General features: G+C 41.4%; 2 protein-coding genes across 2 annotated transcripts; both read right to left on the bottom strand.

Moving 5' to 3' along the window:
* Positions 1-5,476: 5,476 nt before the first annotated feature.
* LOC115386204 (E3 ubiquitin-protein ligase TRIM39-like) lies at positions 5,477-8,257 on the bottom strand. Its single transcript, XM_030088427.1, has 10 exons — positions 8,220-8,257; positions 7,895-8,129; positions 7,459-7,822; positions 7,287-7,382; positions 6,966-7,199; positions 6,637-6,784; positions 6,512-6,538; positions 6,306-6,370; positions 6,058-6,174; positions 5,477-5,866 (listed from the first exon to the last, which is right to left on the bottom strand). The coding sequence occupies exons 1-10, from the start codon at positions 8,233-8,235 to the stop codon at positions 5,477-5,479; spliced, it is 1,692 nt and encodes a 563-aa protein (XP_029944287.1). The 5' UTR covers positions 8,236-8,257.
* A 4,526-nt stretch (positions 8,258-12,783) lies between these two features.
* LOC115385740 (nuclear factor 7, brain-like) lies at positions 12,784-17,203 on the bottom strand. Its single transcript, XM_030087809.1, has 10 exons — positions 17,161-17,203; positions 16,175-16,405; positions 15,721-16,090; positions 15,175-15,270; positions 14,756-14,989; positions 14,422-14,569; positions 14,242-14,268; positions 13,871-13,935; positions 13,628-13,744; positions 12,784-13,493 (listed from the first exon to the last, which is right to left on the bottom strand). Exons 2-10 carry the CDS (start codon positions 16,399-16,401, stop codon positions 13,107-13,109), a joined length of 1,671 nt encoding a protein of 556 aa, XP_029943669.1. The 5' UTR covers positions 16,402-16,405; positions 17,161-17,203; the 3' UTR covers positions 12,784-13,106.
* Positions 17,204-17,405: the final 202 nt, after the last annotated feature.

Raw genomic sequence — 17,405 nt, 5'->3', positions numbered from 1 at the left:
TTCAAGTTTCAAGTTTAAAACCACCAGAGCTGCAATGCTGAAAGATGTAATAAAACTCAAAAAAAAATAATAAATAAATAAATAAATAAATAAAATAAAAAAACCCAGAACACATTCCTCTTAAAAAGCCAAGCATGAAGGAGACTGAGTCAAAAGCCTGCTTATTAATAGAAAACTGATTGTGTTTAAGCACCAAACAAACAGAAGTGATGAAGTAATGTGTTGGCCGGGAAGAGGCCCGGGCGAGCGCTGCCAGCTGGACTCAGGAGGGGGGACGGCGGACCATCACAATCCCACCACAGAGAGGCCATCTGTGGGTAAACACTCCCACTCCTTCACCTCATTCACTTTTCTAATCTCATCCCTCCTTTCCTCCTTTCACTTTGCGTTCCTTTGCACCCTGAACCCCCCCCCCCCCCCCCCCCCCCCCCCCCCCCCCCCCCCATGTCATTTTTGATTGAATCCCAAAATGCCTGATGGGTTTTTTTTTTTTTTTTTTTTTTTTTTAATCAAAGGATATTTTTATTGAGATTTGCTGGAATCCATAAGTACAGCTGAGTTGTTAAGGCGGTTTGAATTTTCTGGTATGTTTAAATCAAGTCTGCTGTCTATTTGTGTTTTGCACTGAAACTTATTTTATGATTTTTAAACCAATTCAGTTTTCTGTTTTCTCAATTAATAGTTTGAGCTTCTACTTATTTATGTTCATCAAGCTTTTTCCCCCAAATAGCAAAAGGAAAAAAAAGATTCAGCCCCCTGACCTCCTGATCATTCCTGTTTCTGCATCCGACTCCAATTACACTTTTCTTGAACTTGAGCAAATATGATTTTTAGAAACTCTTACAGCTTCTTGCCAAGGATTGACCCACAAAACAACCACAGACCTAATCTCCAATATTACACCTACAAATAAATATGAACACATTCTGGAACATGCTTAAAATCTATTGCAGAATATCTCTTACCTTCCTTTTTATGTCCTTTTTCAAAAATCCGACTTGTCTCGGTGAAGTTGAAGCATCCCCAGAGCCAGGCTTCCTCCTTGCCTCCAGCTTCACTCCTGCTCCTCTGCCTCTCTCTTCCCCATCTCTCCCTCTCCTTCCTCCTCTCTCACCGCCTCTCTCTTCCAGGGATCCCCCTGCGTTCGAGCAGACGTTTAATCACATCACGAGCACTGCCGTCCTTCTGTTCGCCCCCCCGCCGTGTCTCCTTTCTCCTAAACATCCCCGCTTTTACCTCACACTGCACACTGACTCACAGATAAACATTTCATTACAGGTGAAGCAGAATCGTTTATTTCCAGGTATGTTCAGCAGACAAGCCAAATTGATTGGAAGTTTTGGGAAGCATTAACAGTAACAGAGCTGGGGATTGAAATATCACCTTTCAGACAGAAATCATAACAATAGATATACAATGATAACAATGGATTCATGGAAAGTGCTTTATGTGTGTCCAGCACCTGTTTTAAGCCTTTGAATGTATTTCAAAGTGACAGAAGTACATACATAGGTAAGCTCTAAAATGTCAAATTCACACATTCATATAAATATAATAATAAAGATGTACTGTGATGCTCTTTGATCCATTGTTATAGATTTCTGTTGTGCTTTGTGTGTAAATATAGTCTATTTTTGATTTCTTTTCGTTTCTTTTTTTTTTTTTTTTTTTTTTACTTTTACTTGTGGATATTTATCCTTTATTATTCCACTTTCATTATGGTTAAGGATGATATCCTCCCTCAAAGGTTTGGAGAAACACTCATGAGAAAAACAAACTACAGAATACAGTGCAGAGTTTCATGCAATTTATAATTTCTTCTGAAAGTGAAAAAAAAATGCTGCACCATCCTTTTCGTAGAAGTGTTGACCTAGAAAATAACAACATGTGAGTTTGACACTCATGTGCAGGTCAAGTACAAAGACGCTTAACTTTCACCATTAAACTATTAAACTCACGTTTGATTGTTACACTCCCATTTTAATGTGTCACTTTGGGTGTGTGAAAATCACCTCTAATTATAAGTCATGAAACTTATTGTTTTCCTGAATGATGAAAATCCCCACAGATGAGTTGGAAGGTGAGCCAAACTCCATTATTTATTGGCGTTTGTCCATCTGAAGATGATTACTGTTTGGTTTAGAGTCAAATGAAATGAAATATCCACATCCAGCACGTGCTCTCATGTTGGCCATACACAGCGACACTTAAACTAAACGTATGAATTCAACCCTCACATTGAGTCAAGTTTTGTTCTGCAATTTAAAAAAAAGCCAAACAATTTCATCATTATCTGAAATATTAAAAAAAATGGAAGAATAAAGGACATTTTATTTATAATAGGAACACAAAGGTGTAAAAGAGAAAACGATTTTGAAAAAACAACTTTAAAAGTACTCTCAGATGTCGAGAATGCAATGAATTAGTTTTCAACAGAAGTCTCACTAGGATCAGAGTGAAATAAAAAAAAAAACTCAAGGATGTACATATGTTGGCGTAATGACATTTTCTTTAGTTTTTTCTATATGGTTCTTTGTTGTGACCCATATTTTTTAAATTTTCCATGCTTTCTGTGGGGAATACTATTAATACACAGTCCATTAGCTTCCATTGTTATATGCAGATGATACACTGATCTATTAACCTATTAAACCAGGTGACACTGATCAAACTGTCATAAGAGACTCTTGTCATAAAGCTTTAAAGTCTGGATCAGCCGTAACTTTCTTCTTCTTCTGAAGTTATCAGATTTGACTCAAAGTCTTTTGAGTAGTTATCTAAATGTATAGTGACTCTAGATGACGTTACTTTGACCTCCAGTAACTCTGTTACTCAGAGGAACCTGAGTTCCATTCGACCAGGACTGACCCTTCAATTCCCACATTAAACCGGTCTGTAGCATTGCTTGGTGGTAATATCTCTAAAATCATCTTAACCACAATCTTCCTGTTCAGTCTGGAACACAATCTCAAATTTTGCTCCTTGTCTATAGTCACTTAAGTGGAATCTTTGTTTTTCTCTACAAAAGGGCCTTTAGATAACTGAGTTGAACTGAATCAAATTTAACTTCAAGGAAATGTTGAAGCTTCAAAGGAAGTTACCGAAGAAAACCCCATTTTGTTTTGTTTTGCTGCCCTATTTAAATCACAATGGAAGATGAGAAAAACAAAACAAAACAAAAGAGCATCGATTAGTGACCAGGTGATTAATTCAGTGTCACTTATTAGAGTTTATCCAGGTTAGTCACACAGTGACTGTTTGGTATGAGTTGACTCTTACTGCCCAACCTTTACCTTTGAAAGTTTACTTTTATGCCCCCAACTTTAATTCAGCCAAGTTAACTTTCAGTCGAACTCAAATCTCACACAGACAACATCTTGTTTATGTTTATGTCACAAGTAATGTCAGCACTTTTTAACCTTAAAAATGTAAACATAATTTTAAGAAACCTAACTTGTGGTCCATTTGCTTCTGATTTAACTTTTTTTTTTTTTTTTTGTTAGGCACACCAAAAATGGAATAATTAAGTTTTTAACACTTAACCGTCATCGCGTCAGATAACTTTTGATTCAGAATCGGAATCATTTTTATTGGCCGAGTTCCAAATACAAGGAATTTGACGCTGTGGAGAGAGACACCCAGGCAACCATTTGTGGCGTCTTCACATTTACATTCAGATTTAAAGGAAAATTATTACATTTTTGCAATACATTGAACCTCTGGTCAACACTTCATTTACTTTTCATGTTAATAGATATTTTTTTACCTCTGAAATTCAAACTTTTTTTTCCATAGGTGTTCATATTTGGTCAAGTTTACTTCTGAAATCTAACACTTACACCTACTTTCTTGTATGCAAATTACAGTGTTTTGGCAATGTAACGTTAACCACTAACTTTCACCTGACGAAAAACTGTTTCTTTCAACTGAGAAAAATCTCTAAACTTAGGAAAATGGTCTCATTCAATGATTTAGAGCTCATCATTCATGCTTTTGTCTCTTCGCGCTTCGACTACTGCAACAGCTTGTTCTCATGCCTGAATAAGAAGGAGCTTTCGAGGTTGCAACTTGTGCAAAACTCTGCAGCAAGAATCCTGACCCGCACTAACAGATGGACCCGCATTTCTCCCATTTTGAAGGAGCTTCATTGGCTGCCAGTTTCTTATAGAGTCAACTTCAAGATTTTGGTTGTAACCTTTCGGGCCTTGCACGACCAAGCTCCTTCTTATATTCGCGAGCTGCTCCAGCCTTACTCCCCTGCGAGGGCTTTAAGGTCTGCGGACCAGAATCTCTTAAAGGTGCCGCGTACCCGCTTTAAGACCAGAGGAGCCCGATCATTCCAGGCCGTTGCCCCCAGGCTCTGGAACGATCTCCCGCTCTCTCTTCGATCAGTTGTGACTGTTGACACTTTTAAGTCACAACTCAAAAGCTTTTTATTCTCTCAAGCATTTGCTTAGTTTTTCGGGCCTGTTTTGATCACATTTTTAGTGTTGCTTATTTATTTATGTGTATTTAATTGTTGTCTTATTTATGTATGCTGTGAAGCACTTTGTGGCTTTTTGTCTGTGAAAGGTGCTATATAAATAAACTTTAGTTACTTACTTACTTACTTACCTATGTTATCCATTTTACACCCAAACTAATTCCCAAGTTAAATGAATCATACAAGATAAAAATGCAAATCAACCCTGAAGTTCAAGCTGAGATTGGACACAAACGCCCACTTTCATTTAAATTAACATGAACACTTCACTCCCAGCTTTACTTCACATCTAAATCCAAATAAGGCCACTTTTACACACGCAACAGGAACTATGGTGTAACTTTGCCTCTACAATGCACAATCACTTAATTTAACCACAAGGTAATACTTGGAAGTCCCCATTTGCAGATTCACTTCTTCAATTTAAACGCCTTTGAAAAGCCTCAGAGATTTGCTCTTGCAATGCAATGACGAGGAAATGACACGTAGACATATAGGCAGGTGTTTCATTCAATCAGATTTATTTGTGTTTGTGCACGTGAACTCCAAGTCACAAACCAGCTGCAGACACTCTGCAACCGGGTGGGGCTGAGAAATGACCTGCATTCTTACTTGACATGTTTTCATTACAGATGACAAAGGGACAATGGAGTCTTTGCAGGAAGTTATTTTTAGTTTCATAATGCTGGTTAAAGTAGCATCAGTTAGTCCAACGTATTCCATAATCAAATTCTGACTCAGAAAAAACAAATCATAATCTCACAAACTCTTATTACTACAATGTGCTAGAAACTAGTCTCCAAAATAAAAGCACCACACGAATCATTAATATCTTACATTTTTCCCATTCTTCAAAGGAATTGCTCTCATCTCATTTTTTTTTATTTTTTATCCTGCTTCCATTCACAAAGTCAATCTTTGGAGGAAGCCATGTCAATCTGTCAGACATAAAACTCAAAGACAGGAGACATACTGAACAGACTGACGCTCAGACTAAATGATCGTGTACTGTTCGTTGATGACGCTTGCCTCTAGCGGACAAATAACCAGCGGGGCCACGTTTCGCCCGTTGTTTTCCACGCAGGGGTTGAAGTATGGATGCAGAGGCTCGGTGAACGTGCACCCGCTGAAGGTGTAAATGTGGGTCCTTGCTTCGGCGTTGAAGAAGGACACCAAGCCCTCCCCGTAGTCCAGGAAAACGCACACTTTGCGGGGGACGTCATGGAGGTGGAGGCTGACGAAGGGGTCGGCGCAGGCGCTCAGGCTGCCGCCATTCCTCCTGCAGATCGCCCAGTAACCGTTGTCAGGGCGAACCTTGATGGTTCCCTTCCTGTTGATGGACCGGCGGGCCACGCCGAGGTCCCAGTCGGTTTTATCTCCCACCTGAAGGAGGTAAGTATATCTTATGGTCTTGCACAGTCTCTTGCGATATTACTTCTGTAAGGAGCCATGGAATTGTTTTACAAGTTAAAAAAATGTAAAGTAATTTACTAAGTATTACTGGTGAAACTAAGGTGTGAATCACTTTTAAATACTGGCGGAATAATTAATTACTGGTGTGACTTTTTACGTACCTGAACAACCCAGCAACATCTCCCAGATTTGAAGCTTTGCTTCCCCAGAACGCAGACGCAGGAGTCGAAACGCCGAGGATTGTCTGGGCGCAGTACCTTCTTCTTCTGGTAGCTCACCTAATCAATTAACGTCACATCATTAACCTCATAGTTTCAGCTGCTGGAACAAGTTGGCAGCTGATCAGGCTCCATAAATTAAGGAATGCTTTGACGTGAAGGATGCACGACAAAAACAAGAAGATGCAAACCGTTTTCCCATCTGGAGACACGACCAACCAGCCTGACGCCGTCTCAGAATCGAAAGTGATACTGACTGCAGACAAAAGACAAAAGACAATGAGCCAGGAAATGAAAACTGACACCGTGTCGGCTCAGATTCTGGTTAAGCCCTCAGTGTTGATTCAGGTGAGTTTTTAAACTGCTTTAATTCGTTTATTATTCAAAATGTATTAACCTTCATGCTGGCACATCGTTTCAGCCTCTGAAAAAAAAATAAAAAATTGTGGAAAAATGTTACGCCAAACTATCTTTTGCTGCATTTTCATGAATTATTAGATATTTTACAACATGAAGACTGACCACCAGCTGACAGTTGGTTTGTGAGTTCCTGAATGATGTTGGAGAGCTTAGTGAAGCCCCTCCTGACCGTGCCCACGCAGCTGTCGGAGTAGACTGCGACCTCCGACCTCTGTCTGGTGGGTGGGAGTCCTCTCAGAGACTGGAAGTTCTGAAACAGGAGGCGTGCATGAGTTCAGAATCCGATCAGGCTGTCGAACGATCGAGTCTCCAGTTAACCTCAGATGCATGTTGGCTGATGGATTCTTAACTCAGTCAGTTTTTGAATCTTGAATAAAACACTTCAATCCCTAAAGTCCCAAAAAGCAAACAGCTGGTCATTGTATTCTAACCTGCAGGATGTACAGCGGGCCTTTGGTGAGCTCCAGGCGCTGCAGCTCGCTGCTCCTGGCCTGCAGCTGGTCGATTTCTCCCTGCAGCTCCTCCAGGAGCTCCTCGGCTCTCTTCTCGGCTCCTCGCTGCCGCTCTAGCAGCTCCTGGACGAGGACGGTCTGCTGCCTGTCGATGGCACCTTTCAGCATGGAGCAGACCTGCCGACTCCTCGAGATCTCTCTCTCTGTGGCTTTCTGTAAATCAAGGTCATAGAACAAAACTAAATAGCTATATGATTCCTCCTTTTTCAGTGAAGATCCACAAACCAATGAGGAACTTACTTTTCCAACATCCAGGGTTTTTTTGATCTCTGCTATTTTTCCTTGCCTAGTCTTGACCATTTGCGCGATGTCGGCCTTCGTTTCTCTCAGCTTGGTCTGGAAAACAGTCAAGAAAAATGTCATATTTTTTTTTCATAAATTCATAGTTTTTGAAAAAAATCACTTTTCCTACCTTGATCCTCCTGCTCTGCTTCTCCAGAGAAACGACCTTGTGGTGTTTGTGTTCTCTCTCGACGCATTTTGCGCACACGGCTGTGTCGTCTTGCCTGCAGAACATGGTCAGGGGCTTGTTGTGGTTCCTGCACAGCCCAGAGGCAGAGGGGGTCGGGTCGGTCAGCCGGTGACGCTGCAGGGCCGGGTCGGTCAGGTGAGGCGTTAGGTGGAGGCTGCAGTAAGAGGCGAGGCACGCCGTGCACGACCTGACCGCCGGCGAGCCGTTACAGACGTCACAGAGAACGTCTCCCACTGCTGGGGGCCGGTTCGTGATTCTCGCTTGCCCCACATCCTGCTCTTGCGTTCGTGTCGGCAGATGTGACCTTTAACAGCGGTTTGATTCAATCAGCGCTCACATGAAACTCAGTGTAATTGACTTCAGAAGATGCACATACTTTTTAAAGAACTCGATCATGCTGGAAAATTCCCGGTTGACCTTCAGTTTGGGCCGGGTTTGGAACGTCTGTTTGCACAGCGGACAGTCCGGCTTCGACTTCGTATCCCAGAATCCCTCAATGCAGTCCAGGCAGAAGTTGTGCGCACAGGGGATGGACACAGGGTCGATGTAGATGTCCAGGCAGATGCAGCACCGGAACTGAGCCTCAAACCCCTCCGGGCCCAAGTTCTTCACTAGATAATAACACAGTATTCAAAAAAACTGCATACATTGAATCCGCAGAGTTTTCTAGCTGCACCGATGTGGTTTTAACCGCCTCCTACCTTTCTGAGTCGACATGCTGAGCGTCCTCTCTCCCAGGTACAGTCACAGAGGTTTGAAAGCTCCACAGGAGGCATGCCGATGACTCCTTTCTTTTACTCCACCCTTCACGACTCAGTTCAGCTTCCTGACACATCCCCCTTTTTTTTTTTTTTTTAGGTCTGGTGTTTCTGGTCTTTCAGCTTAGCTGTCGTCTTTGTCAAGAGGAATTGTAATCGGTGTAATTGTTAGATAATGGCATATGATTTGGTGATGTGCTTTGTGTCTTTGCAGCTTTACACACGTGACTCTTTATTGCCTAATTTACTCTGTTCAGTCTGCATTAAGGTGGTGAGGAAGACTTTAAATTACAGTTTTGTTCCCACTTTCAAAGAAATCCGCAATGAGTAAAAGTAAATAGTAGGAATAAATCATTTTTAATAATATTTTCAAATAATTGAAGTTATAAAAAATAAGGATGGAAATACCATTATTGAAACACTTCCCTTAATAAAGAAACACTGATTAAAAACAGAATGTTACAACTGTTTAGTAGTCAATTTGATGTAAATTAAGTAATGACAAAGCTGCAAAATTATCTAAATGCAAAACCAAAAAGTTACAGATACAGTATTTGTTGACATTGTAAACACCAGTCAATTGTCCACATTAAAAAAAAACACAAAAAAAAAACTCAGAACCAAGACCATGATATTGCACTGGTTTAAAAAATTGGGCTTTTTTTTCCTTGTGTTTTCATAATCTGTTTTTTTTTCTCGCCTTCATACAAATAAGCTGAAACCTGATTTTTTTTTTTTTTTTTTTTTCAGTTCTAAATGTGAACCTCGTAAAAGGGATCATACTATAATCAATTCTGAACCGTGGCCAAGTTTGCTTTCAAAGTTTCTTTTCAGCTGTGGTTCCTGGCATGAAGCTGATCCCACCCACACTGTAAAAAGTAACATCTGCATCTAACCTATAAGGCAAGTGATTGCATTGGTCTTTTCAGGTTGGGTCAACTTTATGGCTTTTTGAAGTAGAATGAAAATGATTGTACTATTTTATATGAGCTCATAAAAATTAAGTTGAGTTAAATCAATTCCACTGATAATGCCTAGTTGGATCTATCAAGAAAGTTAAGTTTATCTAATTAGGATTTAGCAGTGGTATTGGTTTAAATCAACTGGATTTTTATGAGTTGAATAAACTTAATTTTCTTGATTGATCCAACTAGACATTATAGTGTCTAACGGATGAGACAGGCCCATACGATTGGTACCAATCTGGCAGCAGGAGTTGCAGGAAGGTGCCACAATTCAAGGCCCAACTGCTTTCGGCACTCCGGATTTTTCTGTAGGGGGGGGTCTCCCTTAGCCTTTGTCACTCCCATCACGACCACAAGGCAGTAGTGCTATTTTAGCCATAGCTGGGGTTTGCGACATGCAGACAGGGGGGAGACAGGAATCGAACCCACCGCCTCTCGCTTTGAAGAGGTCTGCTCTCCCCACTAATCCACAGCCACCCCAGATGAGATGAATGTACTTCTGGTTATTCACCAGAAGTACAATCATCTCAATTAATTAATTATACTGTAAAAGTTATCATTAAAGCACACCAAAACATAAATAGACTTTCTAGGGAGAAGCAACAATTTCAAGTGAAGAATCAGCTGAAAAGACATTTAAAATATTTATTCTTAAAATGTTTCTGGCAAAATATAGCCATAATGTACAAAAGTCAGCATAACAAAGATGGCACAGCGATAAAAGTTAGTCGAACGACTGAGCAACCAAGTGAGCGCTCGTGCACACACACTCTTCAATCCTCCCCCTCCCTCAGTCTGGCTGGAAACTGTTGTCGCCCAGCTGCGTTGCCACAACACTTATTTCTTAAAAGTGTAGCTCTTTCTTAAACATGGCCAAAAATGTATCAACTTAAACACAACCACACATAGAGAAGTAAACACTCTTGCAACCCACCATGGCAATCAATGTAAAAAAAAAAACAAACAAAAAAAAAAAACAAAGCAAAAAAACAAAACCAAATCTCACACCCTCAATGTGGCTGCAAATGTATATTTAAAAAAAAAAAAAAAAAAACATCAATCTAAAAAAGAAAAATAAAAAATGTAACTCAGCAAATTAGTGTACTTGGATGATTTGTTTGGGCGTAAGATCTGCCGTGCCCGCAGAGGGATATACATGACGCTGTGGCTGGGGACACACTGGTAGCCGCCTGTGTGTGTGTCTGGTGTGTGTCATTAGACTGTGTGTCTGGTGCCGCAAGGCATCATGGGAGGGGACTGTTCGGGCCGTTCAGGCCGTGTTGTTGTGTGAAATTGTGTTTAATCGTGCTTCCTTTTGTTTTCGATTTGTTAAGTAATTGTTTCTCTCTGTGTTGTTGCCGTTTTTCGGGTATTCTTATGTTAAAGGTGCTGTAGGCAGGATTCAGCATCTCCGCCATCTTGCTTAGGTTTACCAAAGCAAGATGGCGATTTGACCCATCTAAGATGGCGATTTGAAACCCAGCATAGTCAATCCTGTCCTGTTTTCTCTGACATCACGCCCTTATGCAAGTTAAACCCCTCCCACAATAACGTGTGACGAACGCCCCTCGACCAATCACGGTTAGAGCCTCGGGCTCTTCTGATTGGTCAAAGATACCTGGAGCTGTCAAGATTCCTTTTCAGCTCAGAACAGAGACAGATGGAAACGCTGCGCCCTCACGGTAGTGCAATTATGCTACACTCCTAAAGGATTATCAATGGATACTCTAACATTTAATCCAAAGAAAACACAGAAAAATTAGCATTGACTAGCAAAATCCTGCCTACAGCACCTTTAAGTTTTATTTACGTTATGTCGGACCAGGAGTGAGAAGGGTCGGTCAGAGAGTGTGGTGGACTGTCTGCATTGTGTGGCACATGCAGCTTAAGTTAATGTAACAATTAAAGCTCTGGTTGAGAAAGAAGAGCTGCAGTCTCCTTGTTATTTGACTCAGACGCGGGCCACTGCCCCAGCGCCACAATATATAGTGGTTATAGCACCAAGATGATCAGTCGTGGTTGATAACTGGTTGCTGATTGAAAGACCGCATTTGTTGGTTAACTCGTAGTAGTTAGTTTCAGTTCACCACATGTGAAAGCAGCTAGCGAAAGCGTGATTAGCTAATGTTTACTGAAAAACGGGACCTCTAAAAGAAACCCTGCAAGTCACAATAATTGGTTTAGCAGTACTAATCACTTATATATTTGCTGAACTTACCAGGGGTTTTTTTTGTCCATGAAGGAAGTGAGCGCTGTAAGGAGGATACCATCGGCTGTACATTGTCTGCAGCCGGCCTCCTCTGCTGCCGCCGCTTCACTGGTAGTCAACGACCTCAACTCAATTTTTTCATTTAAGGGCTACTATGAATTTTTCATGTAAACTCAAATTTATAATGTTTCATGTACACAACAGTCAGATGGACAAAATTACTCAAATATAATGTGTCAGTAGTACTTACAATAAATTCTTATATATATAAAATTTTGCATTTTAAGTAGAGGCAAAGTACTTTGATACCCTTTATGACAAAACAAATAAAATAAGGTAAGTCACAAGCATTTGAAATATACTAGATCTACATTGTGGATGTAGCACTTTTTACAGTGCATCCTGTGAAAGGTCACACGTGTTCTCCATCTACGTTCACGAGCAGCAACTAAATATCGAACGATGACCAAACACAGACCAACAAAGATGTGCGACTAATGCTATTCTTCCCGTTTGTCCTTCCTATAAACGTTAATTATGTTGTTTTTTTCTGGATTGACTTGTTATTTTTGATTGTCTGACACATTGTGCTTTAGTGTTTGGCCTGGATTGATGGTTTTAAAATACACAAAACCCTCTGAAATGCTCGATTTCCCTCATTTGGAACCACATTTTCTCAGTATTCAATGAGTGTCTTTCAGAGTTACCAAGTATTTCTAGAATTCGCCCATTTGGAAGTGAAGTGGTTCAGGTTCCATTCACTGTGTCCCAAACTGCCCGATGCCCTGAGTCAACAGCATGGCCACAAATAGAAACCTTTAAATAGCTCTGCACTGTATTTGTGCTTTGCATTGCAAAAAAAAAAACCCCAAACAAACCAAAAAAATATTTTACATAACAATTTGCTCTTAAGAGACGCCAGTTTGGACGCTCATTCCAACCAGTCAGGATGCAATCTGTGCATCAGGGTCTCACGAGGCCTGTCCCACTTCAAGATGCTCCCCCTCACGCAGCCATCCTCTGTCCAAATTTGTCACAACTGGTGTGAATTCCTGCAACCTCCAGAGTCTTTTATATTCAGAGTGACTCCCACAGGGGGGAGTCGGGTGTCATGCAGGTATTTCCATTCAGGCGGCTGAACGGCGAGAACACAAGACGAAATGTGAAGGAGGAAAACAGATTGCATCCTGCTGGATGATGAACGAACATAAGCTGCAGTACAACTGTGGCTGAGACCAAAAGACGTCCAACTGGCAGGATGCACTAAAAATAAATCTATTATTAGTGTCTTTCAGACGGTATTGGAAGAATGCAGTTTGGGATATGATGACAGAATTAAATGCAGTCACATTTATTCACATGGTGAATTCAGCAGTTCACTTTTAAAGTAGAGTTAAAAGCCACAATATTTACAAAGAAAACTTTTTTTTATGTTCTTTCGCACCAATACACAGTTTTTTTTTAAATTTAGACGTTCCTCAACCGCTGATTATTGACAAAGTGCTTCATTATGAATACTATAGTACTATAATATTATAATATATTATAAACACTTGAATTGTTGTAGCGTGCCACTTACAAAATGTGGAATAAGGATGACTCTAGGCACATAAAATTCCCTACTTCCTGTTTAAAAAAATGTAAAAAAAAATCTATCTAGAACACTATCGCCTCCTCCGATAGCCTGATGCTGACAGGACAGATGACGAGCGGCGCCGTGTTCCTCCCGTTGTCGTGCAGACAGGGGTTGAAGTACGGATACAGCGGCTCGGTGAAGGAGCAGCCCCGGTACGTGTAGATGTGCGTCTTGGTCTCGGTGTTGTAGAAGGACACCTGCCCCCCCTCGTAGTCCAGGAACACGCTGACTCTCCTGGGGGTCTCGCTGAGCGCGAGGGCGACGGAAGGGCCGGCGCAGGCGTGCAGGCCGCCGCCCTTCCTCCTGCAGATCGCCCAGTAGCCGTTGTCGGGACGGACCGTGATGGCGCCCTTCCTGTTGATGGACTCTCGGGCCACGCCGAGGTCCCAGTCGGTTTTGTCTCCCACCTAAAACACAAGGAAACCCAAGAAATAATGATGGATTCAAACTGTATTTTTCTGTAAATTCGGGTTTAATTTTCCAATGGTGACACGAAGCAAAGTCATCCTGACAGTGCTTTTAGTTATGCCCGTCCTCGTACCTGGACGACCCAGTATTGTCTCCCACCGGTGAAGCGTTGCCGCCCCAGGACGGAGACGCAGGCGTCAAACCGGCGCGGGTCGTCCGGCACTCTCTTCGGCTGAGAGCTGAGGCACACCTGTGGATCACGATCACAAATGACGTCAAAACGCTTAGTTTTCAGCTTTATTTCCAGCTCATCTCCTGAAGCCTGATCTGCTGGATCAGCCTGGACCAGCTGTTGTTGATGTGTGTTAGAATTTACCTGTTTGCCATCCGGAGACACATCCAGCCAGCAAGCAGCTGTCCCGTCGTCAAGAGTCACGTCCACTGAAGACAGAGCGAAAAATCTGAATTTATTAAGAAATAATTATAAGAATTAAAAAAAATAATAAATAGATTTAATCAGGACCATTTTTTTTCCATAGAAGCATGAATGATATTTCAATTCAAACTGAAGACTATTTAAAGACTTTTTCCCGTGGTTTCATCAACTTGTGCCAGAAGATGATCTTTGGATTCTGTCACATTTTGGTTTATTTAAGTTAATGTAGAGAACCTGTATATTTCCCTTCTTATTCCCGACAGTCACAACCTTCATAAATATGAAGCATTATTAGACTTATACTCACATACCTGCATATTTACTCGTTTTACTGAATTCTGTAAAGAAAAATGCACAAATATTATGTCATTAGATCACGAAAAACATGAAAAACTGCACCATAAATAAAATACAGTCAACATGTTAAAGGCAATTTAAAGTATTTTGAGATTAAAAAGGAGTTTATGATATTGATAAAACGTAATGCTGACCCTCTGCAGACAGCTCCCTCTCAATGTCGCTGCAGACGTTCAGCAGCTTGGTCAAAGACCTCCTGATGTTCCCGACGTAAGTGTTGCAGCTCGCTGTCACCGCCGTCCAGTCTCTGGTCGGCAGCGGCGTGCTCACACTTGGGAAGCTCTGGAACAATGAAAGTGATCAAACTTAGAACTTGAACTTGCTTTACGTGGTCTGCCTTGGTTTAATAATATAAACTTGAGTTTAGTGTTAATCAGAAGCTCTTCCGTCAGGAATCCAGGACAGAGAGAGACAGCAGCTCTGCAACTGTCCCATATAAAGTGACGTGACGGTCCAGCAGCCTCTGACCTGCAGGAGCAGGAGAGCGTCCTCTGTGTTTTCCAGCTGCTGCAGCTCTTTGCGCCTCCTCTGCAGCTCCCTGAGCTCCTGCTTCAGCTCGTTCAGATGCCCCTCGGCTCTCTTCTCCACGTCCTCGTGCTCCCGTTCGATCTCGTCGACCAGCAGGGCCTGGTTCCTCTCCAGGGCGCCGCTCACCATGGAGAACACCCGGGCGCTCGCCTGCAGCTCCCGATCTCTGCTTAACTGCAGGTGAGATGACAGTAAAATTAGTGCACGGGTGAATAATACAGCATGATTAATGCAGACACTGTTGGGAGGAGTGGGTGATTCCAATTCACTTTTCTTACTGTACCTGTGGGGACTGTGTTTCTGTATCCACACAAACTTCGTAGGTACAACATGAAAAAACAAACAAACAAAAACCTTACTTTGTTCATTTCCAATGATTTCTTGATCTCCTCCATCTTTTTCATCCTGGACTGAATCATTTGTTGAAAATCTGCCTGGGTCTTCTTCACTTGAGTCTGTAAAGGATTACAGTGTGTTACAAAGTGACTGATCGAGTCAACTCCAGAGAGCAGGGAAAACGTGAAACAAGCTGTCAGACAGTGAAAATGGAAACTGTTTTGTCTTAAAGCCCTGCTGCTTTCTTTTACATCTTGACTTGCTCTGTCCTTTAATGACTTTGACGACTTCTTGCGCTTCAGTCTATCCCGGTTCTTTGATGGCGCCTGTTGTTTTGCCCTTCATGATTATAATCCCCAGCCCAGCTGGATGCCTTGTCTGTTATTGAGTGGGACTTTCCCACCTTGTAATTTTCTGATTTTAGCACAGCCACACTTTTTACTTTGGTGACATCGTTCCAATCCTTCAACTTTGTTGATATCTTATTATGAAAAATCAATGATCTTGTAGGTGGTTATATATCTAAGATGGGGAAAAAAAAAGCATGAACAGGAAAACATTTTCCTTGCCTTGACGCGTTTGCTCTCTGTTTCGATGTGCACCACCTCGTGGAGTTTATGCTCTGTGCATTTGGAGCAAACGGGCATCAGGTCTCTCTTGCAGAACAAGTCCAGGCGGCTGTTGTGGTTCCTGCAGAGGCGTCCGGGCACGGAGGCCACCGGAGCTGCCAGCTGGTGCCTCATCATCCCCGGATCCTTCAGGTGGGGGGTCAGGTGAGCTTGGCAGTACGACTCCTGACAGGAGAGGCATGACTTGACCGCCGGCTGCTTGTCTCCTCGGCAGGTGTCGCAGGTGACTTGGTCGGGCGCCGGTTGAGCAGCCTTTGATAAAGTCCTCTTCGGTGGGACTGGCTTTTGTGGTGGTTTTGGCTTCAGAAGTCTTTATAATGAGAAAAAAATAAATAAATAAAAACATTAAACTGCAGTATGTAGGAATATTGTGTAACTAATAAGATCAACAGACATTTTGAAGTGCTCGGTGATCTCCTTCAGGGCTACGTTGACTCTGAGATCCGGACGTCTGAAGAAGACTTCTTTGCAAATCGGACAGTCGGTCTTGTGTTTCTGCATCCAGTGGTGATGGATGCAGTCCTTGCAGAAATTGTGCCCGCAGGGGATGGAGACGGGGTCATTGAACAGATCCAGGCAGATGGTGCACCGAAACTGCTCCTCAGAAAACGGAGAGGCCATTTTTCTGAAAGACAAGACTTGGTTTTACTGACACAACAAAATGTTACCAAACATTTATTGGTAATTTCATAATCTGTAAGAGTTATAATTAAGCAATTGATTAACAAGCATAGATAAATACATTCTTTGTGTCAGTCATGTTAAAGATTTAAAGTTAACTTCCAAATAAATGAATACCCTCTGCTATAACTTGAATAAACAATATCTAAATATATATAAAAAAATGAAAAAAAAACTAGTGGAAATTATACAGGGTTTTAACTCAATATGTGTTTGTTTTCTAAGAATACACCTTTGAACGCATCTACCACATATTTTGGAATTCTGTGCTCACTGAAATAATATGAATATGAAGAAAATATGAGAAATCCTAAAATATAGACAATCCCCAACTTCACATTTCAACAGCCATTTTTAAAAACAAACTATTTCTTTCCCCTAAAAGTTACAAAGCCCTGCATCTGAACTCATGTTGACAGAACAGTTGTTCGAAAGGTGTGTCTGAGAGTTGCAGCTGTAAACACAGCAGTCAAAGAATAAACGCTGCTGCAGTGCAGCTTCACTGATGCACAAACTCTACCTCAAACATCACATTTTATGTAAATTTCATTTAAATGGTTGGTTCCATTCATCTGATCCGAAAGTTATTTTTAAGAAGTTTTACTGCGTTTCCATTTCGGCTGACTCGATCATGTCAAATCTCTAAATCTTACATGTCTTTCTTGAATCGTTATTTGTTCCTCATGAATAATATTTTACCTGTGTGCGCAGGCAGACAGATGATCCTGAAGAGATGCCTCGAATGCAAATATCATAATGAAAGTCTCACACATTATGTAAAATATGAAGACTCCTCCTACACTGCAAGACTCAAACAGGTAATTCAAGTTCTGCTCTTATGGTTTCACTTTTATCTTCAGTTACTGTAAGTCTCAAGTCCATTTCTGTCAACAACAAATACTTCCTCGAGAAGGAATCCGGCGGAGATAAAGAGGCATTTTTCT

The sequence above is a fragment of the Salarias fasciatus genome, chromosome 3 (genome assembly GCF_902148845.1).
Source record: "Salarias fasciatus chromosome 3, fSalaFa1.1, whole genome shotgun sequence".
Classification (NCBI taxonomy): Eukaryota; Metazoa; Chordata; class Actinopteri; order Blenniiformes; family Blenniidae; genus Salarias; species Salarias fasciatus.
The sequence above is the reverse complement of the archived record's forward strand: the minus strand, read 5'-3'. Positions and strand labels throughout refer to the sequence as shown.

Bases quoted from the DNA above. Each gene is read 5' to 3' on its own strand.
- LOC115386204 (XM_030088427.1), bottom strand. The intron at 7,200-7,286 runs GTAAGTTCCTCA...CTTGATTTACAG, and splicing joins AAACCCTGGATGTTGGAAAA to AAAGCCACAGAGAGAGAGAT. The intron at 6,371-6,511 runs GTTAATACATTT...TTTTGTCTGCAG, and splicing joins AACGATGTGCCAGCATGAAG to TCAGTATCACTTTCGATTCT.
- LOC115385740 (XM_030087809.1), bottom strand. From the start codon at position 16,401: ATGGCCTCTCCGTTTTCTGAGGAGCAGTTTCGGTGCACCATCTGCCTG. The intron at 14,990-15,174 runs GTAAGGTTTTTG...TCTCACCTGCAG, and splicing joins AATCATTGGAAATGAACAAA to TTAAGCAGAGATCGGGAGCT. The intron at 13,745-13,870 runs GTAAATTCTAAC...CGTGATCCACAG, and splicing joins TGTCTCCGGATGGCAAACAG to GTGTGCCTCAGCTCTCAGCC.